The sequence below is a fragment of the Phyllobates terribilis genome, unplaced genomic scaffold (genome assembly GCF_046119375.1).
Source record: "Phyllobates terribilis strain yellow unplaced genomic scaffold, ASM4611937v1 Scaffold_4__5_contigs__length_816908805, whole genome shotgun sequence".
In the NCBI taxonomy this organism is placed as follows: Eukaryota; Metazoa; Chordata; class Amphibia; order Anura; family Dendrobatidae; genus Phyllobates; species Phyllobates terribilis.
The window spans coordinates 308199007-308218644 of NW_027362764.1; the positions used below are offsets into that span (position 1 = coordinate 308199007).

General features: G+C 41.9%; 1 protein-coding gene across 1 annotated transcript in view; it reads right to left on the bottom strand.

The window, feature by feature from the left end:
- The window catches only part of TEX10 (testis expressed 10), a 269253-nt gene that overhangs the window by 201417 nt on the left and 48198 nt on the right, over window positions 1–19638 (bottom strand). Inside the window, exons 5-7 of the mRNA XM_073678358.1 lie at window positions 19315–19550; window positions 18986–19124; window positions 1444–1619 (exon numbers count right to left, since the gene is read on the bottom strand). Of these exons, the coding sequence (XP_073534459.1) occupies window positions 1444–1619; window positions 18986–19124; window positions 19315–19550 (551 nt within the window). The remainder of the gene's footprint in view (window positions 1–1443; window positions 1620–18985; window positions 19125–19314; window positions 19551–19638) is intronic.

Consider the following 19638-nt stretch of genomic DNA (forward strand, 5'->3'; position numbering starts at 1 on the left):
GCATCCCCCCCCCCCCCCATCATCCCGGTATGCATGGCCCCCCTCCTCATCCCTGTATGTATGCCACTCCCCTCATTCCTGTATGCATGCCCCCCCCCCTCATCCCTGTAATCCCTGTATGCATGGCCCCCCTCATCCCTGTATGCATGGCCCCCCTCATGCCTCGTCCCTGTATGCATGGCCCCCTTCATCCTCGTCACACTGCGCAGAAAAAAAAATAAACAATCATACTCGCCTCCTCTCTCCTCCAACACTGTGTTCCGCTCTGTGCCGGTATAGTCACAGCTCCCCACGCCGGGACTGCATGCATGGGGAGCATTGATCATTCATTCTCCTCAATAGCGTGCATGCTGTAGAAGCAGCGCGGCTCCTGCTGCGCTTGGCAGTCAGCGTGCCCACTATTAACGCCCATGAATATACACCACACCGATTGGAGTGGTGAATATTCATGGTCTTTAATAGCAGGCTCGCTGACAGCCGAGCGCAGCAGGAGCCGCGCTGCAGCTGAAGTGTGCGAGATATTAGGGAGAATAAATGGTCACTGCTCCCCACAGACGCAGTCCTGGCGTGGGGAGCAGTGACCATTCAGGAATAGATCGAGACAGCGCTGCAGGATAAAGGAAGGGAGTATGAAAGTTTCTTTTTCTTCTGTGCAGCGTGACGGGGATCAGGGGGTGCCAAGCATACCTGGATAAGGGGGGCCATACATACAGGGATGAGGCATGAGGGGGGACCATACATACAGGAATGAGGCATGAGGGCGGCCATACATACAGGAATGAGGCATGAGGGCGGCCATACATACAGGAATGAAGGAGGCCATAGGTACCAGGAGCCGTGCTGCAGGCACAGTGTGCCGGTTATTAAGGAAAATTAATATTCACTGCTACCCACGCCCGTGGGCGTGGGGAGCAGTGAATATTCATTTTCTTTAGCAGCGGGCACAGAGTAGGCTGCAGCAGGCGCTGCTGTCTCCTATGCCCCGCTACTTCGCCACTGTCGCTTCCCCCACATCCCCCACCACTCACAGCCACAGTATTATGTATATCGGACAAAATTTTGGACGAAAAAAGTACATCTTATAGTCAGAAAAATCCGGTACTTTTGCATTGCTCATATAACATTACCTGACAAGTTGGATTTTGAACTGTGAAACTAAACATATATAGAAACATAAGCAGCTAACATTAATGGCTGTCACACAGCATCTATTGCATGTACAACACCACTTAAGAGGAATAGAAGAAAACTTCACTGAAGAGGAGAAAAACTAAAATGATGTTTTTGCTGGGAAATGATGTTCAAAAACATAATATGAGCAACACAATACCACAAGCAATGCTTCTGTGCTTTAAAACAACATATCATGTGCAGCCAAAGTTAATTATATAAATATATATAGATAGAGAGATAGAGTAAGTTAAACAAAATTAAAAAAATCACCATATATTTGGCATGCAGACATCTGAAGGTTCTGAAGCAGTTCTTTGTTTGATCGAGCTGCGGCAATATAAATCGTATCAATAATAAGGGCAGAAAGTTGATGGTTTCTTGCACCTAGGTGAATAAGTTGCATTGGAAGACTTGCAAGCCATCGGGATAGCATTTTACTTCGACTTCTATTTAAAAAAAAAATAAAAATAAAAAAATAAATTATATTGAGCATAACCGGACAATGGAAAACTGTTTATTAGGTCTGGAAACATACACGAACATATTTAAAGTTTTATGTGCAACTCTAACATTTACAAACTTCAATCAAAATATAAGTCAAGAAGCTTAGATTTATGAGAGAAATGTAATTCATTCAAAATTCAAATATTCAATGTTTTCAGTGTTAGCATTCATTTCATACTGCCACACCTCAGAGTCTCTGTATTCTCTAAGTTTTTCTGAATCAGAGACAACCCTTTTCCACCTGGCATCCTATTCTGCCATCTGCTATTTTTGACCATACCAAAATTCCTTCACAATTTCACACAAACGTTGCTCTGATCATTTCAACTTCTGTTTCTTCCACCACAAAGCTAATATTTGCTGTAGTCTAATCAGATATCCATGGTACTTCTCATTGCCAAGCCCATTTTTTCAATGTAGAGTTTAATGAAAAAGTCAGAGTTTAATGAACCCAAAGGGCTAAAAATTTTTTTAAAAAAGTTGGAAGGTCTCAGTAATGGACAATAAAAACCCATGCAAGTAACCTCACACTTGGATCCCTGACTTGGAGTTGTGTGGCAGCACGTGGCACTGGAAAATTTGCTTATTTAAAGCGCACCTGTCAGCAGGAGTGCTCTTCGTAAACCACATACACCGTCAGGTCGACGCCGTTACATTGAGTAAAATGATACCCGGGTTGATGAAATCCGTCCAGTGGTTCTTTTATAATATTTATTTTCATTTCTGCCGTAAAGATATGCTCATCCTCTGTGGCAGGACTTTAGGGAGGGGCTGTAACTGGTGCTCTCATTAGGTATTCCTATCTCTGGCCTCTGACAGGTCACTGTGATTTCAGTAACCTGCCTACTGATTTAAATACTGCCTTAGTAATTTCTGTGAAAGTCAAATGTACATCCTAAAAATGGCCGCAGTCGTCGGCACATCCGCAGTAGCACCTTTCGGTTGCAGAGAGATGCTACTGCGCACGCGCAGGCGCCATATTGCTTAAAGGAAAAAAAAATTGGGTGCAGCAATATGGCGCCCGCCATCTGTACTTGCGCAGCAGCATTTCTCGGTTGCCAAGAGATGCTACTGCGCATGCCATACTGCACCTAAATTGTCTTTACTTAAGCAATATGGCGCTCGCGCATGCGCTGTAGCATATCTCGGCGACCGAAGGTATTTAAAACAGACACTATGGTGAATCACTCACCCTTAATCATGTTACCATAATTAACCCCTTTAACCCCAAAGGTAGTTTGCATGTTAATGACCAGGCCAATTTTTACAATTCTGACCAGTGTCACTTTATGAGGTAATAACTCTGGAACGCTTCAACGGATCCCACTTATTCTGAGAATGTTTTTTCTTGACACATTGTACTTCATGATAGTGGTAAAAATGTATTTGCTATGACTTGCGTTTATTTGTGAAAAAAGAGGAAATTTGGCAAAAATTTTGCAATTTTGCAACTTTGAATTTTTATGCCCTTAGATCAGAGAGAAAATAAAATAGTTAATCAATAATATTTCCCACATGCTTACTTTATATCAACACAATTTTGGAACCAAAATTTTTCTTTGGTTAGGAAGTTAAGGGTTAAAAGTTGACCAGCGATTTCTCATTTTTCCAACAAAATTAACAAAACCATTATTTTTTTAGGGACCACATCATATCTGAAGTGACTTTGGGGAGCCTTTCTGACAGAAAATACCCAAAAGTGACACTATTCAAAAAACTGCACCCCTCAAGGTGCTCAAAACCACATTCAAGAAGTTTATTCAGGTGCGTCACAGGAATTAATGGAATGTGGGAAAAAAACAATGAACAGTTAACTTTTTCACAAAAATTTTAGACCCAATTCTTTTTATTTTTGCATGGGTAACAGGAAAGAAATGGACCCCAAAATTTGTTGTGCAATTTCTCCTGAGCACGCCGATACCACATATGGGGGAAAACCACTGTTTGGGCGCAGGGCAGGGCTCGGAAGGGAACGAGCGCCATTTGACTTTTTGAATGTAAAATCTGCTTGAATAATTAACGGACACCATGTCACATTTGGAGAGCCCCTGATGTGCCTAAACAGTGGAAACCCCCCACAAGTGACACCATTTTAGAAAATAGACCCCTCAGGGAACTTATCTAGATGTATAGTGAGCACCTCAAACCCAAAGGTGCTTCACAGAAGTTTAGAACATTGAGCCGTAAAAATAAAATTTTCACATTTTTCCCACAAAAATGTTTTTCATCCCCCAAATTGTCATAAAAGAAACAGGAGAAATTGCCCCATACCATTTGTTGTGCAATTTATCCTGAGTAAGGGGATACCCCACATGTGGGGGGAAAAAAACAATGTTTGGGTGCACGTTGAGAAGGGAAGGAACACTGTGTGGCAACTTAAAATTGGCTGGAATCGAGAGCAGACGCCATGTCGCATTTGGGGAGCCCATGATGTGCCTAAATAGTGGAAACTCCCCACAAGTGTCCCCATTTTGGAAACTAGACCCCTCATGGATTTTACCAAGGGGTATAGTGAACATTTTGAACCCAGAGGTACGACACATTATTTTATAACATTAGGTCATCATATTGAATATGTTGTCATTATACTTGAGCTCAAGCGCTCATTACTTGAGTTTGCATCAGGTAATTGGGTATGCACCAAGTATCGCGGGTGCTCAAGTGACATGCTCGAGTCCTCGTCCCGCATGTTTCACGGCTGTTAAACACCCAAAAAAAACATGCGGGGATTGCTCGTGTATGGTAGGCAATCCCTGTGTGTTTTTTTCACTATAAAAACGCCGCAAAACATGCGGGGATGGGACTCGAGCACTCGATAAAAACTCAAGTAGCGAGCACTTGCGCTCAACACTAGTCCTCATATCATCAACATTTTTTTGCTTTAGGGTATGTGCACACGATGCAGAAATGCTCAGGATTTTTTCCTGAGCGTTTCTGCATCTCTCTGGCAGGAAAAAACGCATGCGGATTGTACATGCGGTTTCCTGCCAGGGACATGCGGAAATGAAGCGGTCTTCACTTTCATTTCCGCATGCGGGTTGACAAGCGCTTCCCAAGCGATTTTAGCATCACTTGGAAAGTGCTTGTCAACTTCACACTATATAAATCCATGCAACCGGCATGGATTTATATAGTGTGTGAATGTCAAAAAATAAATCTATACTTTACCCTCTGATGGCCCCCGGTGTCCTGCTTCATCGGTCCCGGCTGCCGGCAGTGAAGACTTTAGGACCTTCCGACGTCAGCGTCACGTGACCCGTCACATGACTCTGACGTCAGCGAAGGTCCTTCTTCATTCAACCGCGAAGTGCCCGGGAAGCCGGCAGGACGCAGCGCGGGCCGTCAGAAGGTGAGAATATATATATTTTTTATTTTATTCTTTTTTTTTTAATGGTACCTGGGTCTGGATGAGAGTTCTCTCATCCACACCCGGGTACCATCCGCACATTAGACCGCATGAAAAGCGCATCAACATATACAGTGATGCGGATTCCATGCGGTCTAATGCAAGTCAATGGCGGCAAAAGAGCAGCGTTTCCGCAAAATTAATTGACATGCTGCGGATTTTTGACCGCAGCGTTTACGCTGCGGAAAAATCCGCATCATGGGCACAGCACATGCGGATTTCCATTGGGGAACATTGCTGCCCTTCTACCATGCGTTTTTCATGCGTTTCCGCAACTGCAAAAACGCCGCGGAAACGCATGAAAAACGCATCGTGTGAACTCAGCCTTACTCTTGAAAAAAAAAAATCACAACAACTCTAACCCTATTCCAAGGGATCCATTCACTATAGTGAGGAAGCAGAGTTACTCTGGACTCAGTCTGGCCTCTATTTAGCAGTGTCCTTTTTATTGGATATTCACAAAACTGTGGCCAAGGCACTTTTATTCGAACCTAATAAAAAGACGGACACCGTCGGATCACAGGCCTGATTGGGAATCTTCTGCCGGGGGTTCTGTCTGAATCACATATTTCAGAGATTTACACAGCGCTGAATAGATAGCCGAGCCATACTGCCATCTTTGGGACGTAGAATGAACACAAATCAGCAGCAGGTGAAGAATTGGTTTTATTTATTTTTTACGCTGTTCCTCGTATGGTAGAAGTGATTAGACGACTTTATTCTTCCGGTAGGTGCGATTATACAGATACCAGATTTATATCGGGTTTTTATGATCGATAGCTGCCACACAATTAAAAAAACTTTTTTTTTGCGCATTGCCATATTTTGAGCACTATAATTTTTCCATATTTCGGCCGACAGTGTCATGTAAGGGCTTGTTTTCTGCAGGACGAGTTGACGTTTTTATTGGTACCACTTTTGGGCACATGACATTTTTTTTATTGCTTTCTATTCCGATTTTTGGAAGGCAGAAAAAAAAAAAAAAAAAAAAATTCAGGAATTGGTTTTTTTATACCATTCTGCATGTGGTAAGATTGATAAGGCAGCGTTATTCTTCAGGTCAGAAAGTTTACAGTGGTACAGCATTTATATCTTTTTTATGTTTTGCCGCTTTTACACAATAAACTATTTTACAGAAAAAAATTATTTTCGTATCGCTTTATTCAGATACCTGTAAGGCTGCCTGACCACTGTGCGCTTTTGCCGTGGAATTTCCGCAGCGAAAACGCTTAAAATATGCTTGGTAATACGTGCCCAATGGTCCCCAATGATAATCCGCATGTGCGGACACGCAGCGTAATTGTCGCCATTGACTTGCATTGAATTGCTTAACCCTAGAACGCATACCTGGTGCCTCGCAGGCCCGCCCTGTTAATTGTTTTCTATTTTCTGCAAGATTACTTTAGTTAGAATTTTGAAACTCTAGGTATTCCTCAGGTATATAGTTGCTTGTCATTTTTGTTTGAGTTATTCCATGCTATTTGCACACGGGCCTAAAAGGCCCCAGGTATGTGAAAGTGTAGATTTTTATGGTCATGCGTTCTAGGGTTAATATCCGCATGACTACATGTGCGGATATTAAGCGATTCAATGTGCGGATGGTACCCAGGTCTGGACAAGAGGAGACTTCTCCTCCAGACCCAGATACCATAGTATCTGTTATAAAAAAAGAATTTAAAATAAAAAATATACATTATACTCACCTTCTTATATCCCCCGGTCTCTTCTATGATGGGTCCTGGCTCCCCGATGGCTCGTGATGGTGTAAAAGGACCTTCCATGACATCATTTAGTCATGTGACAGGTCAAGCGACCGCGGACACCTGCAAGTGATTGCGGCAGTGCTCAACGTGAGCCCGTCCGATCACTGAGCCGTATATGTACTGCTCTTTGCAGGAACGCAGCTCCAGCAGAGCAGTTTATGTACTGGAAGGGGTTAAATCCCAGGGATCAAAGGATGGCCAATATGGCAGTCTAGCGTGTGCCGCTCCCTGGAAAGAAAGTCTTTACCTGTGCCAAAGCAGCCAGATCTCTCAAATAGAATAGCCAAAAGCGACCAACTCACCCTTGAGAGAGATAATGTGCCAGTCCCAATTCCAGACCGGACTGCAGAATGTTGAGAAGCACCGGCAAGGAGGAGAAGGACTCTGGGGCAACATTGTTGGACTCACTAACGAAAATAGGCCTTCCAAGTGCAATGGTAGATCGGCAATGAGGCTTTTGTGCCTTTAACCCCTTTACCCCCAAAGTGGTGTGCACGTTAATGACGGACCAATTTTTACAATTCTGACCACTGTCACTTTATGAGGTAATTACTCTGGAATGCTTCAACGGATCCCCCTGATTCTGAGACTGTTTTTTCGTGACATATTGTTCTTCATGACTGTGGTAAGATTTCTTCGATATCACTTGCATTTGTGAAAAAAATGGAAATTTGGCGAAAATTTTAAAAATTTTGCAATTTTCAAAATTTTAATTTTTATGCCCTTAAAATCAGAGAGATGTCACACAAAATAATTAAGTAACATTTCCCACATGTCTACTTTACATCAGCACAATTTTGTAACCAAAATTTTTTTTATTATTATTTTTATTGGGGAGCTATAAGGGTTAAAAGTTGACCAGCGATTTCTCATTTTTCCAACAAAATTAACAAAACCATATTTTTAAGGGACAACATAACATTTGAAGTTACTTTGAGGGGTCAAGAAGTTTATTAACCCTTCAGGTGCTTCACAGGAATTTTTCGAATGTGGAAGAAAAAAATGAACATTTAACTTTTTTCACAAAAATGTTACTTTAGACCCAATTTTTATTTTTTTTTCACAGGGGTAACAGGAAAAAATAGACCGCAAAATTTGTTGTGCAATTTCCCCTGGGCACGCAGATACCCCATATGTGGGGGAAAACCACTGTTTGGCGCACGGGAGGGTTCGGAAGGGAAGGAGCGCCATTTGACTTTTTGAATGTAAAATTTGCTTGAATAATTAGCGGACTCCATGTTGCGTTTAGAGAGCCCCTGATGTGCCTAAACAGTGGAAACCCCCCACAAGTGACACCATTTTGGAAACTAGACCCCTCATGGAACTTATCTAGATGTGTGGTGAGCACCCTGAACCCCCAAGTGCTTTCCAGAAGTTTATAACATAGAGCCGTGAAATTAAAAAAATTCAAACATTTTCCACAAAAATGATGTTTTAGCCCCAATTTTTTTATTTTCACAAGGGTAAGAGGAGAAAATGGACTCCAAAAACTTTTGTGCAATTTCTCCTGAGTACGCCAATACCCCATATGTGGGGAAAATACAGTGTTTGGGCGCATGGGAGAGTTCAGAAGGAAAGGAGCACTGTGTGACTTTTTGAACGCAAAATTGGCTGGAATCGAGAGCGGATGCCATGTCGCGTTTGGAGGGCCCCTGATGTGCCTAAATAGTGGAAACCCCCCACAAGTGACCCCATTTTGGAAACAAAATCCCTGAGTGGTGTAATCGAGGGGTATAGTGAACATTTTGAACCCAGAGATATGACACAGAATTTGATAACATTAGGTCATCATATTGAATAAGTTGTCATTAGTCTTGAGCGCAAGTGCTCGCTACTTGAGCTTGCATCGGGTACTCAGGTATGCACCATATATTGCGGGTGCTCGAGTGACATGCTCAAGTCCCCCCCCACGTTTCACGGTTATTAGACACCCAAAAAAAACATGCGGGGATCGCTCGTGCATGACAGGTCTTTTTGGCCGCTTAGCATATGGGGCGGAGACTCGAGCATGTCACTTGAGCACCCGCGATACTCAGTGCATATCCGAGCACCCGATGTAAACTCAAGTAGCGAGCACTTGCGCTCAACACTAGTCGCCATATCGTCTTTTTTTTTTGTTTGTTTTTTTACTTTTGAAAGAAAATCCCAAGCCCAACCCTAGCCCAACCCCAACCCCAACCCTAGCCCAACCCCAACCCCAACCCCAACCCCAGCCTCAACCCCAACCCTAGAGTTTATTTTTTACGCCATTGCTCGTGTGGTATAAGTGATTAGACGACTTTATTCTTCGGGTCGGTGCGATTACAGCAGTACCAGAATCATATTGTGTTTTTATGATTGACAGCTGTCACACACTAAAAGACGCATTTTTTTTGTAAAATCTAGCTTTTGCAACGCCATATTTTGAGAGCTATAATTTTTCCATATTTTGGCCGAGAGAGTCATGTGACGGCTTCTTTTTTGTGGGATGAGTTGACGTTTTATTGGTGCCATTTTCAGGCACGTGACATTTTTTGATCACTTTCTATTCCGATTTTTGGGAGGCAGAATAAACAAAAACCAACAATTCAGGATTTTTATTTTATTTATTTTTTTTAATTCCGTTAAGCGTGTGGTAAAATTTATAAGGTAGCTTTATTCTTCGGGTAAGTACGTTTACAGGGGTACCACATTTATATCGCTTTTCTATGTTTTGGCGCTTTTACACAATAAAATCTATATTATAGAAAAAAATATTTTTTTGCATCTCTTTATTCTGAGAGCTATAACTTATTTTTCGGCTGATGGAGCTGTATGGCAGCTTGTTTTTTGCGGGACAAGATGACGTTTTCAGCGGTACCATTTTAATTTATATTCGTCTTTTTGATCACGTGTTATTCCCATTTTTTGTTTGGCGGTATGATGATAAAGTATTGGTTTTTTGCTTCGTTTTTTCTTTTTGCCATGTTCACTAAAGGGGTTAACTAGTGGGACAGTTTTATAGGTCAGGTCGCTCCGGACGCGGCGATACCAAATATGTGTACTTTTATTGTTTTGTTTTTTTCAGAATAATATTTATTGATGGGTACATTATATGTGTGGGAAGCCGCGGCAGACAGCGTTGGACGCCAGCAGGAGAGGTGAGTATCACGATCACCTCCCCTTGCCACAGCATTGCGGGGGTTAATGTGCCGTGAGAGGTGCGGGACCGCTCCCAGCACTTAGCACCGGGTGTCGGCTGTGACAATCAGCTGACACTCGGCGGCGATCGCGCCCGCACAACCTGTGTGCGGGCGCAATCGCCATGACGTACTAATACGTATCTGGCTCTTAAGTCCCAGGGCGCAGATACGTATTAGTACGTCTTGGGCTTTAAAAGGGTTAATCACTCAGGATAACTGGAACCAACAGTCTGGAAGCCCCAAGAAATGTGGCTTCGACAGCCAGCCACGCTGTTAACTCCTTAACGACTGCCGATACCCTTTTTCATGGTGGTCGTTAAAGGTACTTATTCCTCAGCGCCGCTCTTTCACAGCACTGAGGAATAATGATATAGTGCCACCCCATGGCCGAATTTACAGCAGATGTCAGCTGTATATGACAGCTGGCACCCTGCACTATCGGCCCCGGCAGGTTTTGAAGCCGATTAGGGGCCGATTGACCCTTTAAATACCACTGTCAATCATTACAAAGGAATTGAAGTGAAGTGATTACAAGGGGGTCGCAAGACTCCCTTAGTAATAATCGGATCCCCGCGATGAGAATCGCGGGTCCCGATGGTTATCATGGTACTTTGAGCTCATGTGATGGCCTCATGGTATGGTGGCCTGTGAAATCCAGCTATATCCAGCTGGGTCTCACAGGCTGAGTCAGAAGCACTGACAGGTCTCATGCACTGCAGTACACGAGTACTGCAGTGTACGAAAACAGTGATCAAAACAAAAATTATACAAAGTGGGACTTTGTAAAAAGTAAAAAAAAAAAAAAAAGTGCACACAAATCACTAAAAATGACAGAATTGCTGTTTTTTTGTTCACTCTGTCTGAAAAATCTGAATAAAAAGATAAAAATTTGTGTGATCCAAAATGGTACCAATAAAATCTGCAACTCGTCCCACAAACAATAAGCCCTCATACAGCGCTGTTTGCCAAAGAACATACAAGTTAAAGCTGTCAAAATACGGCGACAAATAATTTTTGCAGTGTAAAAGCAGTAAAACATTAAAAAAAAAAAAAACATAAATCTGGTATTGCTGTAATCGCTCTGATCCGAAGAATAAATCCACCTCATCAGTTATACCGCACGGTGAACTGCGCAGAAAAAAAAAATATATATATTCTTGTACTGCTGTCTATTTGTTCATTCTGACCTTGCACAATCCTGGATCTCCTCATACCGTTCCAACCGCACTTTTAGCATCTCCCTCTCACACACTACTTCGTCATCCGGCCCTCTCTCTGGTAGAGTCCCTCAAGACTCTGTCCTAGGACCCCTACTCTTCTCCATCTATACCCTTAGCTCATCAAGTCCTACGGTTTCCAGTACCACCTGCCGATGACACCCAAATCTACCTCTCTGGCTCAAACGTCACCTCTATGCTGTCCAGAATCCCAGAGTGTCCATCAGCCACATCCTCCTTCTCCTCTCGCTTCCTCAAACTCAATGTGGACAAATCTGAACTCATCATCTTTCCTCCATCTCGCCTATCTTACCCATCTGATCTATCTATCACAATAAATGACATCACTCTTTCCCCTGTACCAGAAATCCGCTGCCTCCGTGTAACCCTCGACTCTGCTCTGTCCTTCAAACCAGACATCCAAGCCCTCGCCACCTCCTGTCGCCTCCAGCTCAAAAACATTTCCAGAATCTGTCCTTTCCTCAACCCTCAATCTACTAAACTGCTTGTGCATGCCCTCATCATCACCTGCCTCGACTACTGCAACATCTTCCTGTGTGGTCTACCTACTAACACACTCGCACCTCTACAGTCTGTCCTGAACTCTGCTGCCCGACTAGTTCATCGCTCTCCTCGCTACTCCTCTGCTACCCACCTTTGCAAATATCTTCACTGACTCCCAATTGCCCAGAGTATGCAGTTCAAACTACTAACACTGACCTAAAAAGCCATCCATAACCGGTCTCCTCAAAACATATCTGAACTAGTCTCCCTATATATTCCCTCACGTACTCTCCAGTCCTCCCAAGACCACCTCCTCTTCTCCACACTTATTCGTTCCTCATCCAATTGCCTCCAAGACTTCTCCCGGATATTCCCCATCCTCTGGAATTCTGTGACAACACGTCCGATTATGTGCCACATTTGGATCCTTCAGACGGAAACTGAAAACCCATGTCTTCAAAGAAAGCTTACAACCTGCAATGACAACGCTGCCGCATCACCACCACCAGAGCTGCTGCAGCCACCCACCAACTGTCTCCTTCCCCATTATCCAGTAGAATGTTAGCCCGCAAAAGCAGGGTCCTCTTCCTTTTGTACCAATCTATCATTGTTAGTTCATTTACTGTAAGTGATATCTGTATTTTGTATGTAATCCTCTTATGTACAGCACCATGGATTAATAATATTATTAATATTATTATTATTAGCCACATCAGGGGCTCTCCAAACGAGACAAGGCGTCCGCTCTCGATTCCAGCGATTTCTGCATTCAAAAAGTCAAAAGGTACTCCTTGCCTTCTGAGCCCTGCCATGAGCTCGGTAGTTTTACCCCGCATATGGGGTATAAGCATACTCAGGGGTAATTGCACAACAAATTTTGGGGTTGATTTTCTTTTGTTACATTTAGGGCTAAAGTAAAATTCTTGTGGAAAAAAAATAAAATGTTAATTTTTTCCTTCCACACTGCTTTGGGTCTAATGAAGCAACTGAAGGGTTAATAAACTTCTTGAATGTGGTTTTGAGCACTTAGAGGGGTGCAGTTTTTAGAATGGTGTCACTTATGGGTATTTTCTGTCCTATAGACTCTCCCAAAGTCATTTGAAATGTGATTGGGTCCTAAAAAAATAGTTTTGGAAATTTTGTTGGAAAAATGAGAAATTGCTGATCAACTTTTAACCATTCTAACAAAAAAAAAATATGTTTCAAAACTGACGCATTTGTAAAGTAGACATGTAGGAAATGTTACTTATTAACTATTTTGTGTGACATATCTCTCTAATTTAAGGGCATGAAAATTCAAAGTTTGAAAATTGCAAAATTTTCTATAAATTTCCACCATTTTCACAAATGAACCCAAGTCGTAACAAATAAATTTCACCACAATCATGAAGTACAATATGTCACGAAAAAACATTCTCAGAATCAGTGGGATCCGTTGAAGCGTTCCAGAGTAATTACCTCAAAGTGACACTGGCCAAATTTTAAAAATTTGGCCTCGCCATTAACCTCTTCACCCACGAAGACTGTTTGCACGTTAATGACCAGGCCAATTTTTACAATTCTGACCACTGTCACTTTATGAGGTAATTACTCTGGAACGCTTCAAAGGATCCCCCTGATTCTGAGATTGTTTTTTCGTAACATACCGTACTTCATGATAGTGGTAAAATGTATTTGATACAACTGGTGTTAGTTTGTGAAAAAAATGGAAATTTGGCAAATTTTGAACATTTTGCAATTTTCAAACTTTGAATTTTCATGCCCTTAAATCAGAGAGATATATCACACAAAATTAGTAAACAACATTTCCCACATGTCTACATCAGCACAATTTTGGAACAAAATTTTTTGTATTAGGAAGTTATAAGGATCAAAAGTTGACCAGCGATTTCTAGTTTTTTTCCACAAAATTTACAAAACCATTTTTTTTTTTAGGGAGCAAGTCACATTTGAAGTGACTTTAAGGGGCCTTTATGACAGAAAATACTCAAAAGTGACACCGTTCTAAAATCTGCACCCCTCCATGTGCTGAAAACCACATTCAAGAAGTTTATTAACCCTTCAGGTGCTTCACAGTAATTTTGTGGAAGAGAACAATGAACATTTAACTTTTTTCACAAAAATGTTACTTTAGACCCAATTTTTTTTATTTTCGCAAGGGTAACAGGAAAAAAATGGACCCCAAAATTTGTTGTGCAATTTCTCCCAATGATGCAGGTACCCCATGTGTGGGGTAAAACCACTGTTTGGGCACACAGAATGGTTCATAAGGGAAGGAGCGCTATTTTATTTTTTAAATGTAAAATTTGCTTGAATAATTAGCGGACCCATGCCGCGTTTGGAGAGCCCCTCATGTGCCTAAACAGCGGAAACTCCCACAAGTGACCCCATTTTAGAAACTAGACCCCTCAAGAACACTACTTCTGAGGCAGAGTGCAAAGCTCAGAAGGAAAGAAGCAACATATTAGAGTTCATATTTGCTGGGCTGGTTTGAAGGTGCCATGTCACATTGGCAGAGTCCCCAAGGTGCCAGAACAGCAGAACCACCCCCATAAGAGACCTGTTTTTACAAACTACACTTCTCAATAAATTAATCTAGGGGTGCAGTGAGCATGTTGACACCACATGTTCCTCTCAGAATTTTACACCATCGTACCACCAAAGTTTTGTTTAACACCAGATTTTACATTTTCACACTGGGAAATGGGTAAAAATGACACCAAAACTTGTCACAAAATTTTTGCTGAATGAGTGGCTGTACAGTACTGCTTAGCCACACAGTGAGACTCGGGAGGAAATGAGAGCTATTTGCCTCCTGGAGCGCAGATTTTCCTAGAATAGTACGTAGACTCCATATACACAGCTCTTAAGTGCTAGAAGAACAGAAACACCCCTCAAGTGAACCCATTTTAGAAATTATACCTTTTTGGGAATTTAGCTACAGGTGGGGTGAGGATTTTAACTACATGGGTGTTTTTCAGAAACAAGAAGCAGTGGATGTTGCCGAGTGAAAATTGCCGTTGTAGCGACCAGTATGTAAAGACCGAATCGTGCTTCTGGAGACATGCACCCGTAAATTAGGGGGGCTCTCATCGCTACAGAAATGCCAAAAATGTGGACGCTAACTGCGGTTTAGGCACACCGTGGGCAAAAGAGGTGGGCATTTGTATTTGGGAGCATAGAATTTGCTGAGTTTCTTTGGGGGGGGGGGGGGGGGGGGGGGGGGGGCAAGGGTCATTTTGCTTTTCCAGAGCCTGTGTGTTACTAGTAACATGGAAGCCGCCTATATTTCCGTTAACAGATGACGGACCTGAGTGGGGGCTTTTTTTGTGGATTGAGTCGAAGCTTTTATTGTGATCTAAAATGTTATATAAAATGTTCCCATTAATCCTGTGCTCTACGCTGAGCACTGATATCAGGGTTTCCATTTAAATCTCCAAGTGACATAATTCAGATGCATCCCAGAGGGATCCATTCACTATAATGAGGCAGCAGAGGTACTCTGGACTCAGTCTGGCCTCTGCTTAGCGGTATCCTTATTTTCAGAGGTTTACTAAACTGTTGCCGACAGCACTTTTATGCACGCAAAATAAAAAGACGGACACCGTCAGATTACAGGCCAGACCGCGTACACGGTGCCTCCATCTGCATCATTATAGGGAATCTTCCACCGGGGATTCCGTCTAAATAACGTATGTCAGAGATTTACACAGAAACCCCGTTGTAAGCGCTCAGCGCAGAGAGCAGGATAAATGTCAGCCGATCTTTGGGAGGCAGAATGAACAAATCAGCAGCAGGTGAAAAATTGGTTTTATTTATATTTTACGCTGTTCCTCGTGCTAAGTGATTAGACTACTTTACCCTTCGGGTCGGTGCCATTAGAGCGATACCTGATTTATATTGGGTTTTTATGTTTGGCTGCTGTCACACACTAAAAAACGCAAAAACTTTTTGCAAAAACTAGTTTTTACGTTGACATCTTTTGAGTGCTATAATCTTTCCATATTTCGGCCGACACCCATGTCAGGGATTGTATTTTTGCGGGACAAGGAGACGTTTTTATTGGTACCATTTTCGGGCAAAAAAAAAAAACAAAAAAAAAAATCCTGAATTGTTGGTTTTTGTTTATTCTGCCTCCCAAAAATCGGAATAGAAAGCGATCGAAAAATGTCACTTGTCCAAAAATGGTACCAATAAAAACGTCAACTTGTCTAGTAAAAAACAAGACCTACATTACTTTGTTGGCCGAAATATGGAAAAATTACATCTCTCAAAATATGGCGCTGCAAAATCTAGCCTTTGCAACAACAAAAATAAAGGGTTTTTTAGTGTGTGACAGCTGTCAATCATAAAAACCCAATTTAAATCTGGTATCGATGTAATCGCACCGACCCAAAGAATAAAGTCGTCTAATCACATACACTGCATGAGGAAGGCATAAAAAAATAAATAAGACCAATTCTTCACCTGCTGCGGATTTGTTCATTCTGTGCCCCAAAGATCGCAGTAAAGCTCGGCTCACATCTATTCGGCGCTGAGCGCTTACATCGGGGTTTCCAAGTAAATCTCTGAAATGCGTGATTCAGACGGAACCTCCGGCAGAAGATTCCCTATCAGGGCTGTGGAGTAGGTAAGCCTCTCCAACTCCTCAATTTCTATGACACTGACTTCAACTCTGACTCCCTCATACATGGCTCACGTTTAAGTAATAAATTTACTGTAGCACAGTTTCACCTCAGCTAAAAGTCTATACCGTTAAATCAGGAATAGGACATTTCATAACTTTCACAGATTCTTATGAAAAATAAATGTTCCCCACAAACTGCATTGAACTACTGTACCCAATTTATTATATATTTTAGGAGTTGGAGTCGGTCCATTTTATACAGACTCCCGATTCCGACTCCACCAAAATGGACACTGACTACGACTCCACAGCCATACTCCCTATAATGAGGCAGATGGAGGCACCGTGGACTCAACCTGGCCTGTGATCCCACGGCGTCCGTTTTTTTTTATTAGGCATGCATAAAAGTGCTGTCGGCCAGAGTTTTGTGAACCTCTGATACAAGGACACCGCTAAATAGAGGCCAGACGGAGTCCAGAGTAACTCTGCTGCCTCACTATAGTGAATGAATCCCTCGGGCTAGGGCTGTGCTAGGACTAGGATTACGATTAGGGTTGGCTTAGCGTTGTGATTTTTTTCAAGAGTAAAGAAAAAAAAACGATGACAATATGGCGACTGATGTTGAGCGCAAGTGCTCGCTACTTGAATTTGCATCAGGTGCTCAGGTATGCACAGAGTATCGCGGGTGCTCGAGTGACATGCTCGAGTCCCCATCCCGCATGTTTCTTGGTTGTTATACAACCCAAAAAAAACTCGTGGGGATTGCCTGCCATACATGAGCAATCCCCACATGTTTTTTTGGGGGTGTCTAATAACCGTGAAACATGCGGGACGTGGGCTCGAGCATGTCACTCGAGCACCCGCGATACATGGTACCCGATGCAAACTCAAGTAGCGAGCACTTGAAGAAGTTGACATTAGTCTTCAGCGCAAGTGCTCGTTACTTGAGTCCCATGCGTTCCACAGTTATTACCACAAAGTGACAGTGGTCAGAATTGTAAAAATTAGCCTGGTTATTAACATGCAATCCACCTTGGGGGTTAAAGGGGTATTCCCATCTCCTCTTCGCAACCTTGGGTTTTCAGCTTTTGCTCCTCTTCTTCCCAGACACAACTTTGATTTTACCATATAGCATACTGGAAAACGGTAAAAAATTCCAAGTACAGTGAAAGAGCAAAATAAAGTGCAATTCCACAATTGTTTTGTTTGTTTTTTTACCATGTTCACTTAATGCTATAACTGACCAGCCATGATGATTTTCCAGGTTAAGAGTTCGTAGATTCCAAACATTTACATTTTTATTTCTATTATTTAAGTGGTGAAAAAATAATCCAAAGTTTGTATAATAGAAAACACTGCCATTTTCCGAGACCCATAGCATCTCCATTTTTCCGGATTTGGGCCTGGGTGAGTGCTTTTTTTTGTGCGCTGAGCTGACATTTTTATTGCTAACATTTTGGGGTAGAAACTATGTTTTTTTTTTTTAATTTGATAGATTGGGAGTTTTTAAAAGGAATGTAGAGATACCAAACATGCGCATTTTTTATTTTTATTATTGTTTTATTTTGAATGGGGAAAAGGGGAGAGATTTGAATTTTTATAGTTTTAAAAGCTTTTTTTTCTACTTTTTACTTAATTCAATGGTCTCCTTAGGAGACTTGAAACTGTGATCGTCTGATCGCTTGAACTACACATGCTTTATGTAGCAAAAATCATAATCTTCAGATCACCAATGAAAAGCACAGGGGTCTTCTGCAGATCACCGGCTGTCATGCCAACCCATCGGCGCCCCGCAATCATGTGGCAGGAGGGCAGGTGGCCAGGGTTTGTGATGTGTGATCATGTGAAATGCCGCTTTCAGAGATTGGAATCACGACAAGTGTGAGAGCAGAATTTATATTTATTCACCCTGACTTCATCTTAGTTTCTTTGTGCCTGCAGGCATCTCTTTCCTTCTGGAATAGAGTCTATGTTAAAGGGGGTTTAGGAAATAAAAACAAAATTAAGGAGTAGAGTGACGCCTAGACCAAAACAAAGTGTCAATTTTAGCCAACTAGAAGTACATATGCTAGTGCCAGAATATTTTAGTATGGTCCTCTCTCTTAGTACACGTACTAGGATTTTACAATATAATTTGGAGCAGAAACCGTCTCAAAACATCCTACAATACGTGGTGATAACATAGGTTAGGGGTTACAAGACAGTTGATCAAATCAGCTGTCATGTGCCGAAAAAGATGGGAAGATCGTGAAGGAGTTAAGGTAAAGTAAAGAGGCTTGGTGCTAGCAGACAAGGTAAAGTCTGCTGGGAAATAGCCAACTTTTTTGTTAAGATGTAGTCTTAGTGTCAGCCTCCAGGTGGCAGCAGACTCACCAATGGTTCTTGTGTTCCGCAATAAACCAACTGATTAATCCAAATATATACGATGTGCATTCTGCAAAAGGGAAACATCTGCATAGAAAATCTCTGCACTTTGTAGATGGGCTTTGATGAAATGTAATCAAATTTATCTGGTAGCATACAATGTCGTGGATTTTCACTGCATATGCAGTCGGAAGGCGAGTAGTCAATTCTGTGACATTTATACAGCAAAGGGAAAAAAACACCATATTCACTGTAGTCAATCTTACCTTGCCTGATTGAGAAACACATCATCTTCTTTTAAGTAAACCTTGCTGAAAAAGGTTAGAAGCATGGAACGTACAGAAAATGGGAGGTCTCTTTGTTGATACATCATGTACACAGCCTGAATCATCTTTTCTGTAGACACTAAAATACACAAGTATTAACAGAATTTAACTAAAACAACTTGAAACAAGATGTCCCATAAGATTGGGCTTATCTTGGCCTGTTGTCCACCAGATATTGAAGTCTATGAAATGGTATATTATGGATATTGAAATGTTCTAGGGGAAGGGTCCAATAAATGATTATAATTATGCCTGTTCACAATTCTCACCTCTGTTTCTCTGAATATACAACAGTCTGTTGGTAACTTCCAGCAGCCTTTTTAACTGCTTGCTGTTCAGCCATCCGCTCATTAAGTTTTCAGTCACAAATATTCTTATCCTAGCCAGCCATCCTGAATCCTCTTGAAGTGTTGAGGAATTTGCCAAAAATACCATTATGTCACATAATGTCACATTTACTAAAAGATGATCCAAACCGTTATGGGAAAGAGAGCCATCTGCATTACTGTTAAAAAAAAAAAACAACACAGTATAGAAATGAGAAAGTGTCTGATGGAAAATCTATAATATAATCGTAGATGCGTCCCTCTGTC